Genomic DNA, 17,500 nt, shown 5'->3' with positions numbered 1-17,500 from the left:
CTACCCTCCCTAGCAACCGGGCCAATTTGGTTGCTAAGGAGACCTGGCTGGAGTCACTCAGCACACCCTGGATTCGAACTAGTGACTCCAGGTGTGATAGTCAGCGTCAGTACTCACTGAGCTACCCAGGCCTCAAAAATGCATTTATAAGAGAGTGCAACACTTTCATAAAATCCCTCATGATTGAGTTGCGCGCCATGAACCAAAGCAACCAGCTCTGAGGTGAATCACAACATCACAAACTTTTATTTGAAGCAAAAAATTTTTTACAAATCGGACAAAAAGACAAAGATACAAGACTGTGTACTTAACGTCTTTAATGAGGGAATGAACTACAATCCCATGAAGCATTGAGAATGACGTAATCGGATTAAAAACGATGGAAAAATATAAAACTATTGATTCAAAGTTGTTGATTATGACTACAGAAATAATACATTTACAAGGAGAGTGATTCGACTGTGTCATTCACAGTATGTCATGTGAGTGGGCGGTCGCTACAGAGCTCTTTTGGCGCTTTGTTCATCGCAGTTCTCTGATTGGTGGATTTCCCCCCCTCAGGATTATGGGTAGTGTAGTTCTTCAACAAAAATTCCTCTATTAAACATGATTTTTAAAAAAATGGCTGATGGCTCAAACAGAAGCATATAACATCGACTAACAAACTCAGAGCTCACAGTTTATAAGATAGATTTAAAAATCAATTCCCTAATGGAAATAGGAATGGGATTTTTACTTCCGGAATTTTTACAGATACATACAGCTTGCATTTATTTGGACTTTACAGCTTTTAATTTTGTATGTGTAATGAAGCTTAAATGAAATGCATCAATAATAATAATGATAAAAACAATTATTATTACATTAGCCTCACTATGGGCTGTTCACAGTTGCAACGTAGCACCAGATATTAGCAACAACTTCTTTTATTTTACAACGGCTTTCAACACAACTTTGCTTAGCTTTAAACAACATCCAATCAGATTTCAGGCAGTCAGGCGTTGAGTGACAGGTCATGACGGCTCTGATTCTGAACGTTCTGGACTTACAGTCCACCGATGATCTTCAATGATTCCACACATTTCAATCCATGACCGTCTAGATCGCTGCTGTCTGTCTCTCTCCTTCTGAAAGACAAGACGTCTTCCTGAACCTCCACACAGCGGCCCTCAAGACCTGCCTTCTCATACAACACCGCCTGAGAGATAAAACAGAGAAAGATTTATTTCATGTATGTTGCTCTAATGTTTGTGACGATGTGGGCTCTGGAACAGTTCACCCAAAACTGAACATTCTGTCATCATTTACTCACCCTCATGATGTTCCAAACCTGTATGACTTTCTTTCTTCCATGGAACAAAAAAAAAAAAGAGCATTTTTGAAGGATATCATATCAGCAGAAATAAAGTCATATGGGTTTGGAAGCTCATGAGGGTGAGTAAATAATGACAGAATTTTCATTTTGCATGAACTATCCCTTTAAAGGAATATTCCGGGTTCAATCAACAACATTTGTGGCATAACTAATTTTGACATGAATCATCATTTTAGGGTTTTAGGGGTTGTTGACATTATATCGTCATGGCAACGAAGTTGTAAAATTGTCTATATCTATATCTTTTTGAAAAATCAATTTGTGTGGTAATCAATATTATGCCACAAATACTGTCCATTGATCTCAACTTGTATTGAACCCGGAATATTCCTTTAAGCAGCTTCAATTTAAAGGTTCTGAGACTTTCAAAACAACTGTCATACCTTCACTCCATTAGGGTTCTCTATTTTCAGATAGCCCTGTAAAACAGCACATTTAATAATGACACACAGCTTGAAGAATCTTCATAAGACATCAGTGAATATCGCCAGCGTGCGAGCGGTTCTCGTACCATTCGCAGCGCTCGCAGTGAGCCCACCGTGGGCGACGGGAAACCCCAGGACTCCGGAATCGGATATTCTCCCACCTCCAACACGGCTAACAAACCCTGAAAACCTGGATCACTGTAAACCATCCACCTGCAAACATAGAGAGAGAGAATTTACATCTGACACCTGTCAATCATAAGTCTCATCCTCAGATAACATTTCTAAACCCCCTAAAACATTTCTGAGTCCATCAGAATTATTGCACTCAGTGTTTTTGTCTCAGTGCATGAGTAGTGGATTTTGTGGCATTGATTATACGGTGCCGTTTGACTCAAACACATAACACACACACAGAGGCGCAAAAACCATATATGCAAGGTATGCAATGCATAGGGGCGCCATGTAAAGGGGGGCACCAGCGGCTCATTAAAGGTGGTGCAATCGGCCTCCTCGAACCCTCCAACATCACCCACATGAATCACCCGGAATCTCTGACCGTCATGTTTTCCTAAAACTAGATTTTTGTGGTGCTTTCCTGTGCAAAAGTCGCCTTGATGCTATAGTGTTGTTAATGGTTGCAAGGCATTGCTTTGTGGTTGCTAAGAAGTTGTGAGTGTTTTTAGGAGCTGCTATGCAGTTGCATGGGTGTTCTGGGTGGTCGCTTGATTGCAAGACTCCAACCCCAAATCTCTTTAACATTCTGGTCTCTAAATATGGCTCATTTCCTTCCTTCAATGTTAGTCTATGGGATTTTTTTTTGTTGCCTGCTTTATTGTCCGTTAGGTGACAATCGCAAGTCTGATTACTTAGAAAAGAAATACAGTAGCACACTAATATTCTTGCTTTCAGCGTGTGTGCAGGGCATGTTTGAGAACTTACAGGCCACTGTGAACTTTGATGGAGCTGGTGTTCAGTGGCAGACCAAATGAGCCGACCTCGTCTGTGTCTTCAAGATACTGAGAGTTTCTGCCCATGCCCGAGGGCTCCGTAAACAGCTCAATACGGGGAGGAGTGTAGTCCTGAACACACACACACACACACACACACACACACAAGACACTTTGAGGATGTCGGCTTTTTCTAGACAGGCAGAAAATATCTGTTTGTTTGTTTATTTGTTTTTTTGCCGTATCCATCACAAATTCAACTCAAAAGGTTGTTTGCAATCTGAACAGCCAAAAAACTAACAATTTAATCTGATATAGATATCCCATAGAGAAATCTGAGATATAGCAACATATATGTAAAACACATGTATAGCTAATACTTGGGTGTTTCTTCAATTTCAGGCACTTTTATCACTGTGGATATCTAAAGAGTGTGTGTTCATGCATCACAGGAGATTTATGTCATTCAAATTCAAATTCTGTATTGTGTTTAATAGAATTATGCGGATGGAAATTATATATATATATATATATATATAAACATGTATATTTAATTTTTCTCCCTTTTTCTCCCCAATTTGGAATGCCCAATTCCCAATGCGCTCTAAGTCCTCGTGGTGGCGTAGTGACTCGCCTCAATCCGGGTGGCGGAGGACGAATCTCAGTTGTCTCCGCGTCTGAGACCGTCAATCCGCGCATCTTATCACGTGACTTGTTGAGCGCGTTACCGCGGAGACATAGCGTGTGTGGAGGCGTCACGCTATTCTCCACGGCATCCATGCACAACTCACCACACGCCCCACCGAGAGCGAGAACCACATTATAGCGACCATGAGGAGGTTACCACATGTGACTCTACCCTCCCTAGCAACCGGGCCAATTTGGTTGCTTAGGAGACCTGGCTGGAGTCACTCAGCACGCCCTGGATTCAAACTCACGACTCTAGGGGTGGAAATCTGTGTCAATAATAATTTTCACACTATATATATTGAAATGGTTTCTGTTTATTTCACTCTTTGTTTGGATGATCACTGTTTTAAACGTGTAATAATTTGTATTTTATAATGGATTTTCACAGTTTGATATTGAAAGTCTGGGTCTGATGGCTAAAACAGTAAATCTAGATATAAAAGACATTTATGGTGAAAATGTTTCCAATTCAATATAAATGAGAGCTTCATATTACAAAAAGTAAAAAAGTTGAAATCTGTTTGTTTTAATGAAAGTCAACCCCTAGGACATGAAAGTGCCCAAAATGGAAAGAAACACACATGTATGTTTATGTATTGTGTTCACTGATGTAAAACAAAATGTCACACATTGAACATGCAACACATATAATATATATCGTAACATACATATAGAGTATATATATATATATATATATATATATATATATACAGTGTAGATATTAGAGGACGGCCGATAGTGGATTTTGCCGATACCCATAACTAAGGTGGTGGAAAAGGCTGAATACTGATTAATCGGCCAATAGTTTTTAAAATCGATTTATAGAATGTAAAAAAAATGATTAGTCTTTACTTACTATGTCGGGCACGGAACACCAGATTCAGTTTATTAATCAACCAAAATCCCAATAATAACCAGAAAAAAAAAAAAGAAAAGAAAGATTTGGTGCATTATGAGGGACTTTTAACTATAAACAAGCCTGAAACACTCAAGGGACTCTTATTTTGAAATGATGGAGACTTGGCTGAGTTACAATGCAATGCTCTATATTAAAGGTCAGGGGTCGCAAAGTTATTGTAATTATTGCCATTGATTTTTGCAGATAACTGATAGTTCCAAAAAGCAACTATCGGCACGATTAATCTGTAAAACCGATTAAATCTAATCAGTCTTAAACCAAAGTCATTGTAATTTTACTATTAAAATGTTTTAATTTTATGCTGTTATTGTGTTGGTTATGCTCTTAGATACAAGCGATACAGCATGTAGTCTTCACATAAAGAGTTATATTGTAAAAGTGAAGCCACTTACTCTGACAGACAGCCGAATTGAGCCAATGATCATTGGAGTAGACGTTAGTCCCGCCTCTTCTGCCCATTCATTGGGCAGCTCAGTAACGGCCTCCTCCGCCAGAGCGATGCAACGCCCCTCAAATCCTGGTTTCTCATACAGTATCCAGCTAAAACACACACACTCACACACATTTAAATCTAGTCTTCTGAAAGACCCATCGTCATACACTGAGTCTGTGATATCCACAGAAGTTTGTGTATTCTGGACTCACCAGCCTCTAATAACTTTAACAGATATGACACTGGACAGCTGCAGGTGTGTGGCATCAGGTACATCTCTGAAGAACTCAAAGGACTGACCGCTGAACTGATGATGCTCAAATATTACGATCTGAACAACACAAAACATATTTTAACATTTGATCAGAGTAACAGTCTATTATGGCACTTTGAAACAGTGACAGTGAATCTCAAGAAAACACGTCCAGATCGCATTTTGCCCCAAAATCAAAGGGAAAAAATAATTAAGATTGCATTAAGGTTGTATAGTTACATTATTTTCATGACAATTAAGCAAAACATAAAAATGTATATATATATATATATATATATATATATACAGTTGAAGTCAGAAGTTCACATACACTTTAGCCAAATACATTTAAACTCAGTTTTTCACAATTCCTGACATTTAATCGTAGAACACATTCCCTGTCTTAGGTCAGTTAGGATCACTACTTTATTTTAAGAATGTGAAATGTCAGAATAATAGTAGAGAGAATGATTTATTTCAGCTTTTATTTCTTTCATCACATTCCCAGTCGGTCAGAAGTTTACATACACTTTGTTAGTATTTGGTAGCATTGCCTTTAAATTGTTTAACTTTGGTCAAATGTTTTGGGTATCCTTCCACAAGCTTCTCACAATAAGTTGCTGGAATTTTGGCCCATTCCTCCAGACAGAACTGGTGTAACTGAGTCAGGTTTGTAGGCCTCCTCAGATTGAGGTCAGGGCTTTGTGATGGCCACTCCAATACCTTGACTTTGTTGTCCTTAAGACATTTTGTCACAACTTTGGAGGTATGCTTGGGGTCATTGTCCATTTGGAAGACCCATTTGCGACCAAGCTTTAACTTCCCGTCTGATGTCTTGAGATGTTGCTTCAATATATCCACATAATTTTCCTTCCTCATGATGCCATCTATTTTGTGAAGTGCATCAGTCCCTCCTGCAGCAAAACACCCCCACAACATGATGCTGCCACCCCCATGCTTCACGGTTGGGATGGCGTTCTTCAGCTTGCAAGCCTCACCCTTTTTCCTCCAAACATAACGATGGTCATTATGGCCAAAACAGTTAAAAAGAGGAAATGTATCCAAAAAGTAAGATCTTTGTCCCCATGTGCACTTGCAATCTGTAGTCTGGCTTTTTTATGGTGGTTTTGGAGCAGTGGCTTCTTCCTTGCTGAGCAGCCTTTCAGGTTATTTCGATATAGGACTCGTTTTACTGTGGATATAGATACTTGTCTACTTGTTTCCTCCAGCATCTTCACAAGGTCCTTTGCTGTTATTCTGGGATTGATTTGCACTTTTTGCACCAAACTACGTTCATCTCTAGGAGACAGAATGCGTCTCCTTCCTGAGCAGTATGATGGCTGTGTGGTCCCATGGCGTTTATACTTGCGTACTATTGTTTGTACAGATGAATGTGGTACCTTCAGGCATTTAGAAATTACTCCCAAGGATGAACCAGACTTGTCCACAATTCCTATCAGAAGCTAATTGACTAATTGTCTAAAGGTGATAAAATTGGCTTATTTCTTATCTCAAAATACAATTTCTTATTTTATTGTTTTCTTTTGATTTTATAGGGTGAAATTGTATGTGTTTCTGTGAATTTAGGTTCACAAAATGCCAGTCTTTTACAAATGCAGTTTTCCCACATATCTGAAGCAGAAATGAAATAAAAACTTAACATGCATTATGCACATAAACAAGGCAAGCTGTTTATTACCAGCACTTATCTTAAATTCTCTATGAGGTCACATGAGTTTAAAATGTTGCCAAACCTTTCCAGGACGTCGATGGAATCCACGGACTGCCGGAATCTGAAATACAATGACAATAATGCTGATAATTGTTATTCAAATGTTCCATAATACTTAGCCAAGCATACAGATGGTCAAAAACATGATCCATTCAAATGCATTTTTAAAACTTCAAAGACCACACAAACTCTTGCACAAACACACAGACATGCCTGAACAATGCACAGGCATGCAGTTCTGCAGAGATACTGCAATTATACAAATAGGAACAAATACTGTACGTCACTGGCAGAAAACCAGTATGGACACATACATTTGGCTGTTCCCTCTGAATGTCAGCTTGAGAAGTTTGAGCCTCTGAAGGTTGAGATGTAGGAAGAATTGACAGATCTTCTGTGATAGCTGTGTTATCTTTCACAGTCTGATTCAGATCCACTAGATCAGGTGTAGAAACACTTTCACTAGTTACCTAACAAGACAAACCAGACACACATACAAACATGGTTTAATGCAAGTCAAAAGTTAGATACTGTAATTACTCTTATGTGCAGTTGAATTTTTGTTCATAACAGCGTTAGACAGTAACAGATTGTGAAAGTATGTGATCATGCTGAAAGGCTGAAATATACTCAAGTACATGAATGCTGACGCTACTAGCTCTGCTTATGAGCTAAGCTTGATTTCATACATTGTATGTTGTTGCGTTCCAGGATGTATCAGACCACAATTCGTAGCACAACGCAAGAGTGTGATGCATTCTCAACATTGCTGCAAGGGGACCAATAGCCAACGTTAGTGTGGACTGTCCTCTTCTATGGTGAGTTTTCACTTTCAAGTCAACTAGTGTCACTGCGGAGCAACAGTTTGAAGAGAATAATGCTGAGCAAGTCGATATATTTATTTCAGCTTACCTGATTAATAACACATTCAGTTTAATTGCACTGACATTTGAAGGTAATTCTGTGGCCCCCTTGAATCCTTAGGTTTGTTACTGCCACAGTAACACACATTAAGTACGTTCAATCGGACTGCACATTGGCTATGTGTTGGCAACGTGCTCGCATCTGCATATGTGTACTTGCGTAAACTATGTTTCTGGCCTAAGCATGTTTGTGTATTACTGTTGTTGTGGTCTGTGATCTGACCAGCGGGTCGATCCTATCTGACAGTGGAACTGTTTCAGGCTCTTTTGGAAGATATTTCTCCAGGTAACTTGGCAACTTGATGTCAATAAAGGATGGAAGTGGTGGAGGAAAATCAGCTTCTGTTACCATGAAGACAGTAGTTTCTGCTGAAGTTGTTTTGAGGTCTGGTGTCATGACAGGGCCATAATTTTTATAATTCTTTTTTTTTTTATAATTATATTTACTTATCACACATTATACATTTGCACATATACAGTGAAATTCTTTTTTTTCACATATCCCAGCTAAGCTGGGGTCAGAGCGCAGGGTCAGGTTGGGAACTAGTTAGGGTACAATTGGATGGAGGAGAAGCATTAGTGTCGACTACCATGGTGACTGTTTGGTCAGCTGAAGCTGTTTTGAGGTCAGGTGTAATGACTGAGCCATCACACTTGGCAGGTTTTAAAACAACCAGGAAACCAGTCTGGGTTGAGTTGACACCCATTTGTTCATTATTAGCTGGGACTTCCTCTACTGTGTCCTGTTTTTGTAACTGTGTAGTTGACATTGGTTGTGTTTGTTGAGGTGTTGAAGGCCCAAGAGCATTGTTTGGTGATAACAGCCCATCTGAGGGACATTCATTTGGGCTTAAAAGATCCATTAGACTCACCCTGCTGGGGTTGCAAAGACTGCTGAGAATGGAGGATCTCTCCAAGCGAGTCCTCGCCAATGGTTCGGATTTCCTTTCTTCTGATCCCTCTTTCTTTTCACCTTCCTCCTCTTCTGGCTCCTTCTTTGCCCTCTGAAAGAGGATGGACCTGGAGAGAATGCTCTTCCGCTCAGGGTTTATCCGCTTGGGTTTGTTGTCCTCCTCCTTGGCCTCTTTGTTTTGACTCTTGGCTATTGAAGTTGGCGTCATGTCCAAGGTGAACTCAATTCTCCTCCTCCTCAAGCCAAACTGGAACTCCTCCAGATCAAAAGGCTTCTCACAGCGGTCTTCTCTAATGGCAGGCATGGCGAACGGAGGGGCTTGCAGGCGAAGTTGGTTGTGTTTGCGTTGGGGAAGACTGAATGGCATTGCTAGCCTCTTTACATTTGCAATAAAATCATCTGGGTCAAATTCTCCAGATGTATCCAGGAGGTTGGTCTCACTGACAGAAGAGCTGAGCTTAGGTTTTGGTTCTGAAATTGTCTGCTTCTTCCTGATGGGTTGTTGGTGGTCAATATCCAGCCAGCTGGATGGAGAGTCTCTGTTCAGGGAGGGTCTACCAGGTGCAGAGGGGATTTGTGGAAGGAAAAATGGTTTTCGAATCAATTCCTTCTTTCTTGTGGATGGATCTGTAGATTGAGGTTTAATAGGACTAGGTGGGGATTTTTCACTGCCTGAGGCTAATGTGTGGGAGACCTTCTCATTAGCTGAAACTTGAAGAGGCACAGCCTTTTTATTTATTAGGGCTGGTGGGGGTGTGGTCTGTTTATTTAATGAAGCTGGTGGGGGCATGGTCTTTTCATTAGATGAGGCAGGAGGAGGCATAGTCTTTTTGTTAGATGAGGCGGGAGGATGTAAGGCCAGAGATGTGATCTTTTCATTAGTTGACACGGGAGGAGGCATGGCCTTTTCATTAGGTGAGGCTGGCAGAGGTGTGGTGTTTTCATTAGTTGAGGCAGGAGGAGACCTGGTCTTCTCTTTAGATGAGGCGGGAGGAGGCGTAGCCTCTACATTAAATGAGGCCGGAAGATGCATAGTCTTTTCATTAGATGAGGTGGGAGGAGACATGGTCTTTTCATTTAATGAGGCTGGTGGGGGTGTGGTCTTTTCATTACATGAGGTGGGAGAAGGTGTGGTCTTTTGATTAGTTGAGGCAGCAGGAGGCGTGGTTTTATCTTTAAATGAGGCGGGATGAGGCGTGGTCTTTTCATTAAATGAGGCTGGAGGTGGCGTGGTCTTTTCATTAGATGAGGTGGGAGAAGGTGTGGTCTTTTCATCAGATGAGGCTGGTGGGGGCGTGGTATTTTTATTATTTATGGAAGGTGAAGGTATGGTCTTTTCATCAGATGAGGTGGGAGGAGGCGTGGTCTTTACAGTGAATGAAGCTGGTGAAGGGGTGGTCTTTTTATGAACTGATGCTGGCAAACTCGAGGCTGTCACATCTGTTGATGCTGGTTTAGAGATAGCTTTTTCATTGGCCTGGCCAAGCAGCTCTGTGAAGGTTTCATTGGTTGTGGAGGAAAATGATGTGGGCGTCTTATTGGCTAAGTTGAAAATCAGATTCTCATTAATAGATGGCACCACAGGAAAGGTATCTTCATTGCTAGAGCAAAATATTTTCTCTCCAGATTGATGACCATCTGTCCCTTCTGAGAGTATTTTTCCATTTACTCTGGATGCCATTTCACTCTGGGTTTCAGGTGTGTTTCCCTCTTCTTTTCCAGTGCTGGCCATTATTCCCTCCTGTTCCTGTTTTAACTCTCTCTCATTGGCTGCTGTCTGTGTCTTTTGTTCTTCTCTGCTCTCTGATTGGCTCAATGGGGGTGGCCCACCTCTTTTGTGAGCTTCATCCTCTTTGGGTGGAATTTGAGGTGAAGTTTTGGAGTCCATTTGATTCTTTAGGTTTTTGACCAGTTCAGGGTTTGGTGTGGTCAGTGCTCTAGTAGAAACATGTTTCTCTGTAGCCTGATTGCTCAGTTCAGTGGAAGTGTCTTTCTCTGTTGTCTTTGTTATAAGCAGCAAAGGATTTTCTTCCTCTATGTTCTGCTTGGTTGTCTTATTGTGTTTGGGTGTCACTGTTGTTTTGATCTCCAAGCGTTTATAGGTTGTTTCTGTCACATTGTTATTTTTCTTATTCTTATTAGTTATCTTAGTCAAACAGTCCTTCTGATCACTTTTTGATGGAGTTGGTACCTCATCTGATTTTGAGTCATTTTCAGAGGTACTTTTCCCTTGAGGCACACTGTCTTTCTCAGGTAACACCTTTCCATCTGTTTTACTCTCTCTGCTCTGCATGGCATCTTTCCAGGAGGCTGCAGGAATGCTATTGACTGGCTCAGAAAGGTCTTTAGAGGTGCTCTCTTTCAGATCCTCTGGGGATAGCGGTTTCTCTTCTTTTGTCACAGCTGGTTCTGGTTTCCCCAACTCTCCAAACAATTTGTTTACAATCGTGTCTCTGTTTTTCTGCTCCTTTCCCCGCTCTCTTTCAGAGTGCTCTGGAACAGGCTGCTTTTTGCTGAAATTCTGTTGTTCAGTTTCTGAGTTGTTTTCTGCTCGTTCTATTAGCTTCACAATGGAGCGGCTCACAGTTTGGGGGTTTTTCTTTTTGGATGTTGAAGGAAATAACAGTTGTGTTCCAGAAGCAGAGGTTACTGTCTTTGTTTCTTTTAAACTCTTAGTTTCCATCTGTGGAGATTTTAACCTCTTTGAGTCAGTATCTTGTGTTTTCTTTGTGCTTTGCACTATTTCCAGTGCATTCACCAGCTTTTGTGGCACTTTGGGCTTTTTTAAAATCACCTCAGTGTTTTTGGTTGCTGCTTTCTCAGAAGTGCTCTTCAAATATTTATCTATGGTTTTTATGGCATCTTTTGTGTCTTTAAGAGGTTTCGAGTCAATTCTAATCTCTGAGGTACTCTTTTCATCCTTTACTGACTGTTTAACTTGCACAGTTTCCTCTTTGTTTTTGATGGTTGGGCTCAGTGGTTGAACCCCATCTTTGCTTCGCAGTTGTTTAGATCTTAAGCCTGTCTGGCTCGGAGATTTGAGCTGTGGGGTCTCATCGGTAGGTGATGAAACAGTTGGCAAAAAGCAGTTTGTTGTCCCCGCCACCTTATTTCCAATTATTGAGTCAGTTGTTCTCTCTGAAAATGTTGCATTCTGGGATTTGGAGTCTGTTTGATCTGTGTTTGAAGGAGCTTTGAGTTTAACTTCTGGCTTCTCCCAGCTGGTTCTTGTCTTTGCAGTGGATTTTCCAATGTTTTCACAATGTTGAGATGTTTGACCAGTCATTTTTGAATGTCCACCATTCAGTGTTTGGCCAGAAACTCCTGATCTCCCAGACGTCAATGTAAATGTCTCGTGTCTTCTCTGGCCTGTGTTGAAATTCAATGCCCGCTCTTTAACCGTCTGGTTCGGAGGTGCAGAATTGGACCACGTTCCAGCAGGTTCTGTAATCTCTCGGAGACGGCTCGACACTTTTTGAGCTGGGGAAATGTCCAGATGCCGCAGGTTTGTGGAGCCACTCTTAAGTGCACTGACCGCTTGGCTTTCAAACAGACTGATCTTGTCTGCGATTCGGCCCACGTGATGACTGGACTTTACAGTGGTGCCATCCACCCTTTCCTCTGGATATCTGTGAGGTACAAAAAGAAGACAAACAGTCAGATTTGTGAGACAGATGTCTAAGTTCACTCTCTTTTTTTATTTCCATTCACTCCCGTTCATTAGTTCATTCATTCGGACTCATTCTGACCTTCTCTTTCTCCACGTTTATTCTTCTTCTCTATTCTATGCCTCTCTCTCTCTCTCTCTCTCTCTCTCTGCTTGAACCAAACCACAAATGCACTAAGACACCAACTTCCTCATCTTCATTACATTTACATTTTTTATCTATTCATCTGGCAGATGCTTTTAGTGAAAGTTGCCAAAGTGATTTGTCAAATAACATTAGAAGTGCTGCAAGATAAAGCTTAAAGAGTTAGTCAAGAAGAAAACAAATTTAGCCATAGAAATACCTTTAATATGTCAATTGTTTCTCCTAGACAGCAATGAGATTAAAGGAATAGTTCATCCAAAAATGAAAATTCTCTCATTATTTACTCCCCCTCATGCCATCCTAGATGTGTATGACTTTCTTTCTTCTGCTAAACTCAAATTTAGATTTTTAGAATAATATTTCAGCTCTGTAGGGCCATATAATGCAAGTGAATGGTGACCAGAACTTTGTAGCTACAAATATCACATAAAAGAAATATAGAAGTAATCCATAAGAATCCAGTGGTAAAATCCATGTCTTCAGAAGCGATATGATAGGTGTGGATGAGAAACATATCAAATTTTAGTCATTTGTTTTTACTCTAAATCTGAGTAAATGAGCATTTTTGGGTGAACTATCACTTTAAATGGAGAGCAAAGGGAAACAGATGTTTCTCCTGAGAAAAAGACCCCAGTTATTTTACATGTCTCCACTAGAGTTTCAGAAAAGATTTCAACAATGTCTCAAACTGTGCTCAGATTTACTACCAGATAATAAAACCTGCAATCAAAACATTCAAAAATAATTTCTCATTCTTATCAAAGTTATCTTAGCCATGCTATCCACATTAACTTTACAGCTCTATACTCTCACTGTGTTTATTTTTAATTTTCCAATGCAATTTTAGGAGAAACCGCTGACACAAAGTTGATACTTCAATGACACACAACTGAGCACTGGATTAGGTCATTAGAAAGCAGCTTCACTTGGGATTTCAGTCTTGCAAAACATCCCCAGCTTTACAAGAGGCTAACATGTAGAAAAACTGACATGTAAACAATGAATGTAAGGGAAATGCCACCATTCAATGCAGGGAGCTCTTCAGACCAGCTCAGGAACATTCAGGCTTTTTAATGGATGAGATTACAGCCCAGAGGAATGACAAGTATGACATGATGACCTAGAATGAGTACATATTGCACAATATGACGCATAATGCGTTGTACTATTGTTTTATATGTAAAGAAAAGTTCTCATGTTCAGTTTGAGAACTTGAAAGCAAATCTTTTCTTTTTAAAGTGTTTAAACCACTTAAATCAACATATATTCTGGATTTTTATGTTGCATATTGTGTTTGTTGTCTCTGTTTTAAACATTTGCCATAAACAAGTTATACAGGTAAATTTACCTTGCCCTGTCGTCGGTTCTCAGCCGTTTGAGGACCGTAGTGTCTCTAGCTGCTTTGAACTTCTCAGGTTGATCTTCTGTGTGGACCTCTGGGGTGACCATGACCTTCTTAGCAAATACCTTCTCACTGTGAGACACTTTGAGACTTCTGCGTTTGGACTCAGGGGTCTCTGTTAGTCTCATGACTGGCTCCTTGTCCATGACAGAATCAATGACGTGGGCCAGCGTTGCGTGGACAGGTGCATCCGTTGAACTCATAGTGTCAGCAGCGTCCTTATTCAGGTGTGTTTCTAGCCATTCTGCTCGAATCATGTCTTCGTAGCTACCTGCTCCAGGTGAGATCTTAGATTTTCCTGAGAAGCATACTGAAATGATTTTGGGTGCCTCCCTAGAAGATGAGTCAACCCATGCTGCTTGCAGTCTTGTTGCCAAACTGGTTGTTGCAGGACTTCCTGGCTGAGTCTTCGTTGGTGACTTAGTTTGATGTCCGCCCTCATCTCCATGAGAGCTCCTCCTCCATTTGCCAGAACTTCTACGTCCCATTTGGTCTGATTCCTCTTGATCTGAGTGGTCCAACTGTGCAGGTGCTCCTGTTTTCCTTCTATAGCTCTCAAGCGATTGACTTTGTTTACTCTTTTTTACGGTGTTGCGAATGAGAGGCTCAGAATCGCCTTCACTCGTCTCCTTCAGGTGCACCTGAATCTTCTGCCTCTGAGAGGTGCGACCTCTCGGCCTCTCCCCCGCCCCGCCCCCCCTTCCAGAGCTGATTGTCAGATGTTTGGCATTCCGGGGCGGGGAGGGGCTTCTCTCTGCTGCAACAGGTCTGTGATCTCTTATCTCAACTACTGTAGAACTGTCTGTCTCAGGTGGGCTGCTGGTTTCTGTGTTGTCCTCATCAGATGCCACCACTTGACCTCTCGGCTGTGTCTCGGAGGTGGGCACATCTCCACCTAATGCAGGGCTGCCCCAACCCCACGTGAACCAGCTCCCGATGCCACTTAAAACCCCTGGGCTGCGCTCCTGTGGACTCTCATCCTGCAAACAGACACATGTGAAATCCTACGGGTGTGAATTGAAACGTTCTATCACTACTTCAATGCTTATATTTAATTGATTTATTTAGAGCTGTTCATTTTGTAATCATAAAACCCAGCACAGAATTTGCATTTCTGAGCTATGGGCTCCTTCAGGAATTTCTAATAGGTTTTTAGAATACAAGTGTTTTATTCATAAGTAAAACAACGTCTGTGGTTTACGTTACTTGAAGAGAATTTGCCCTTTTTTTCTATAACATGAATTTTACCAACAATAATATAATATATATAATATTTCACATTATTCGTCAAGCATGAACTATTTACAAATTTCTGAAATTCTTAGTATTTGGTTACATCCCAAAAATTTTAAACAGTGAAGAGTTATGACCTGAAACGAATTAGAAATATTAAAGATTCTCCACTATTTGTTTGTTGCCCAATAAAATAATTTTGTCAGCCCCACTCGGCAATGAATATCTCTTCTTATTTGTTTCTTTTTAAAGCCAAGGCTTAAACAGTTTTCCATTTGGCTTCTTAAAGGTATATTCCAGGTTCAACACAAGTTAATCTCAATCGACAGCATTTGTGGCATAATAATGATTGATTACCACAAAAACTAATTTCGACTCGTCCCTCCTTTTCTTTAAAAAAGCACAAATTTGAGGTTACAATGAGACACTTACAATGGAAGTCAATGGGATCAATTTTTAGAGGGTTTTAAGGCAGAAATGTGACACTTATAATTTTATAAAAGCACTTACATTAATTCTATTAAAACTTGTGTATTATTTGAGCTGTAAAGTTGTTTAAATCATCATTTTTACACTCATTTTAGGGTTTAGGGATTAATGACATTAAATCACCATGGAAACAAAGTTGTAAAATTGTCTATATCTTTCCACAGATGTGTTTAGTAAGTGATTTTATCACACTAAAATCATATTAACGCACGTTACATTACGTTACGTTACATTATGTGGCCATACTTTTGAAAAAGTGAGTATTTTAGTGTTGACTTCCATTGTAAGTGCCTCACTGGAACACAGATTTGTGCTTTTTTTTTTTTTAAGAAAAATGATGGGTAAGTTCAAATTAATTTTTTGGTAATCAACACCCTCTCTTCACTGGGCATCACAGGAACTGTGATTGACTGGTTTAATTCCTATCTCTCAGGTAGGTCCTTCAAGGTAAGGGCCGGAGTGGCAATCGGGAAGATCGGGAGAATTCCCGCTGGGCCGGTCAAACATTGGGCTGGTTAGGTCCGCATGTTGATTGACAAACTTTCATCATATGTCGCATAACATTTGCCAACAGTCCGTAACATCCGGTATTTAAAGGATCAGAATTGCGTTCCGTATTATAGTGGACGCAGTCTGTATTGTATCATCTCACACCGAAACTGATGTTGCGCCGCTTCACTTGACAGCGCGGGAAGGATCACGGAAGATCCATCGAGAACAGATACTAATAGCTGAATGGATGAACATGCTTCAGGTACAAGATCATCACAAGTTTAATACTGACTGCAGTCACACAATCTCAATTAATTAATCTCTGAAATCCTCTTCCCTAGCAGTGCAGAATGATAATAGCAAAATTATTTTTTGTCACAAAATAACAGAATACTTAAAGTAAATGAATACAGATGCAACAGCACGACAATAATGGGACTTTACAGCTCTCAAAAGAATAAACTCAATGAAATAAACTATACAGGATGCCTTCAGTGTTGTATAATGCGATAAAACCCTCTTAAAGAGACAGTAACCATACAAATGTGTTATTTTTAGTCTTTTATTTCACTCTGATCATTGTAAAATGGCACGTTTTTGAATGGCATGTAAAAATGTAAAAACAATCACTCAACCTTAATTGTTTCACTGGATCTGTTGCTATTTTAATTATCTTAAATACAAAGCACTGATCGTTTAAAGTGCGAGCCTGTACATCTTGAAGGAGTTATAGACATGTACAGTTCTATAGTGTTATTATGTGCCTAGATAGTCTTTAAAATAAACTTAGTTTACCCAAAAATGAAATTTCTCTCATCATTTATTCACCCTCATGCCATCCCAGATGTGTATGACTTTCTGTCTTCTGCTGAACACAAATGAAGCTTTTTAGAAGAATTTTTCAGTTCTGTCGTTCCTTTCAATGCAAGTGAATTGTGATCAGAACGCAGAAGGTACAAAAATGCAGCATAAAAGTAATCCATAAGACTCCAGTGGTTTAATCCATGTCTTCAGAAGTGATATGATAGGTGTGGGTGAGAAACAGATCAATATTTAAGTTTTTTTTTTTACTATAAATTCTCCTCCCTTCCCAGTAGGGGGCGATATGCTTATGTAAATCACCAAAAACAGAAGAAGAACTCTTAAGAGAGAAGAGTGCTTATGAAAGTGAAAGTGGAGATTTATAGTAAAAAATGACTTAATTATTGATCTGTTTCTCACTGCTTCTCATTTACTTGCATTGAATGGACCAACAGTTCTTCTAAACATCTTCACTCATGTTCTGCTAAAGTCATACACATCTGGGATGGCATGAGGGTGAGGAAATGGTCAAATATCCCTTTAACATTCACTTATTTTTACAACACATACAATGATGTCTTCTGACAAAGTGAAAATCTCAGTGAATGCTGTATGTGGTATAATGACATGGAGAGCTTAAATAATTTTCAAGTAATTA

At 40.0% G+C, this 17,500-nt stretch overlaps 2 protein-coding genes across 6 annotated transcripts in view; one reads left to right on the top strand and one right to left on the bottom strand.

The window, feature by feature from the left end:
* The window catches only part of LOC127436418 (beta/gamma crystallin domain-containing protein 1-like), a 30,779-nt gene extending 16,398 nt beyond the window's left edge, over positions 1-14,381 (bottom strand). For both annotated transcript variants that reach the window (XR_007896394.1, XM_051690536.1), the window contains exons 1-10: positions 13,774-14,381; positions 8,573-12,242; positions 7,092-7,247; positions 6,800-6,838; positions 5,005-5,123; positions 4,752-4,899; positions 2,743-2,882; positions 1,887-2,013; positions 1,759-1,794; positions 1,050-1,198 (exon numbers count right to left, since the gene is read on the bottom strand). Coding sequence is in view for 1 of the 2 variants with exons in the window: in XM_051690536.1 (XP_051546496.1) it covers positions 1,050-1,198; positions 1,759-1,794; positions 1,887-2,013; positions 2,743-2,882; positions 4,752-4,899; positions 5,005-5,123; positions 6,800-6,838; positions 7,092-7,247; positions 8,573-12,242; positions 13,774-14,315 (5,126 nt within the window). In the remaining variant the exon portion in view is untranslated. The remainder of the gene's footprint in view (positions 1-1,049; positions 1,199-1,758; positions 1,795-1,886; positions 2,014-2,742; positions 2,883-4,751; positions 4,900-5,004; positions 5,124-6,799; positions 6,839-7,091; positions 7,248-8,572; positions 12,243-13,773) is intronic.
* Positions 7,564-17,500, top strand: part of LOC127436448 (uncharacterized histidine-rich protein DDB_G0274557-like) — a 12,951-nt gene continuing 3,014 nt past the window's right edge. The window contains exons 1-2 of one of the 4 annotated variants that reach the window (XM_051690604.1): positions 14,253-14,356; positions 14,463-14,837. Coding sequence is in view for 1 of the 4 variants with exons in the window: in XM_051690605.1 (XP_051546565.1) it covers positions 14,764-14,837 (74 nt within the window). In the remaining 3 variants the exon portion in view is untranslated. Of the gene's footprint in view, positions 7,596-14,252; positions 14,357-14,462; positions 14,838-17,500 lie in introns of those variants that run through there. The other 3 variants (XM_051690606.1, XM_051690603.1, XM_051690605.1) reach the window with 3 other exon arrangements.

The sequence above is a fragment of the Myxocyprinus asiaticus genome, chromosome 47, assembly GCF_019703515.2.
Source record: "Myxocyprinus asiaticus isolate MX2 ecotype Aquarium Trade chromosome 47, UBuf_Myxa_2, whole genome shotgun sequence".
In the NCBI taxonomy this organism is placed as follows: Eukaryota; Metazoa; Chordata; class Actinopteri; order Cypriniformes; family Catostomidae; genus Myxocyprinus; species Myxocyprinus asiaticus.
The sequence above is the reverse complement of the archived record's forward strand: the minus strand, read 5'-3'. Positions and strand labels throughout refer to the sequence as shown.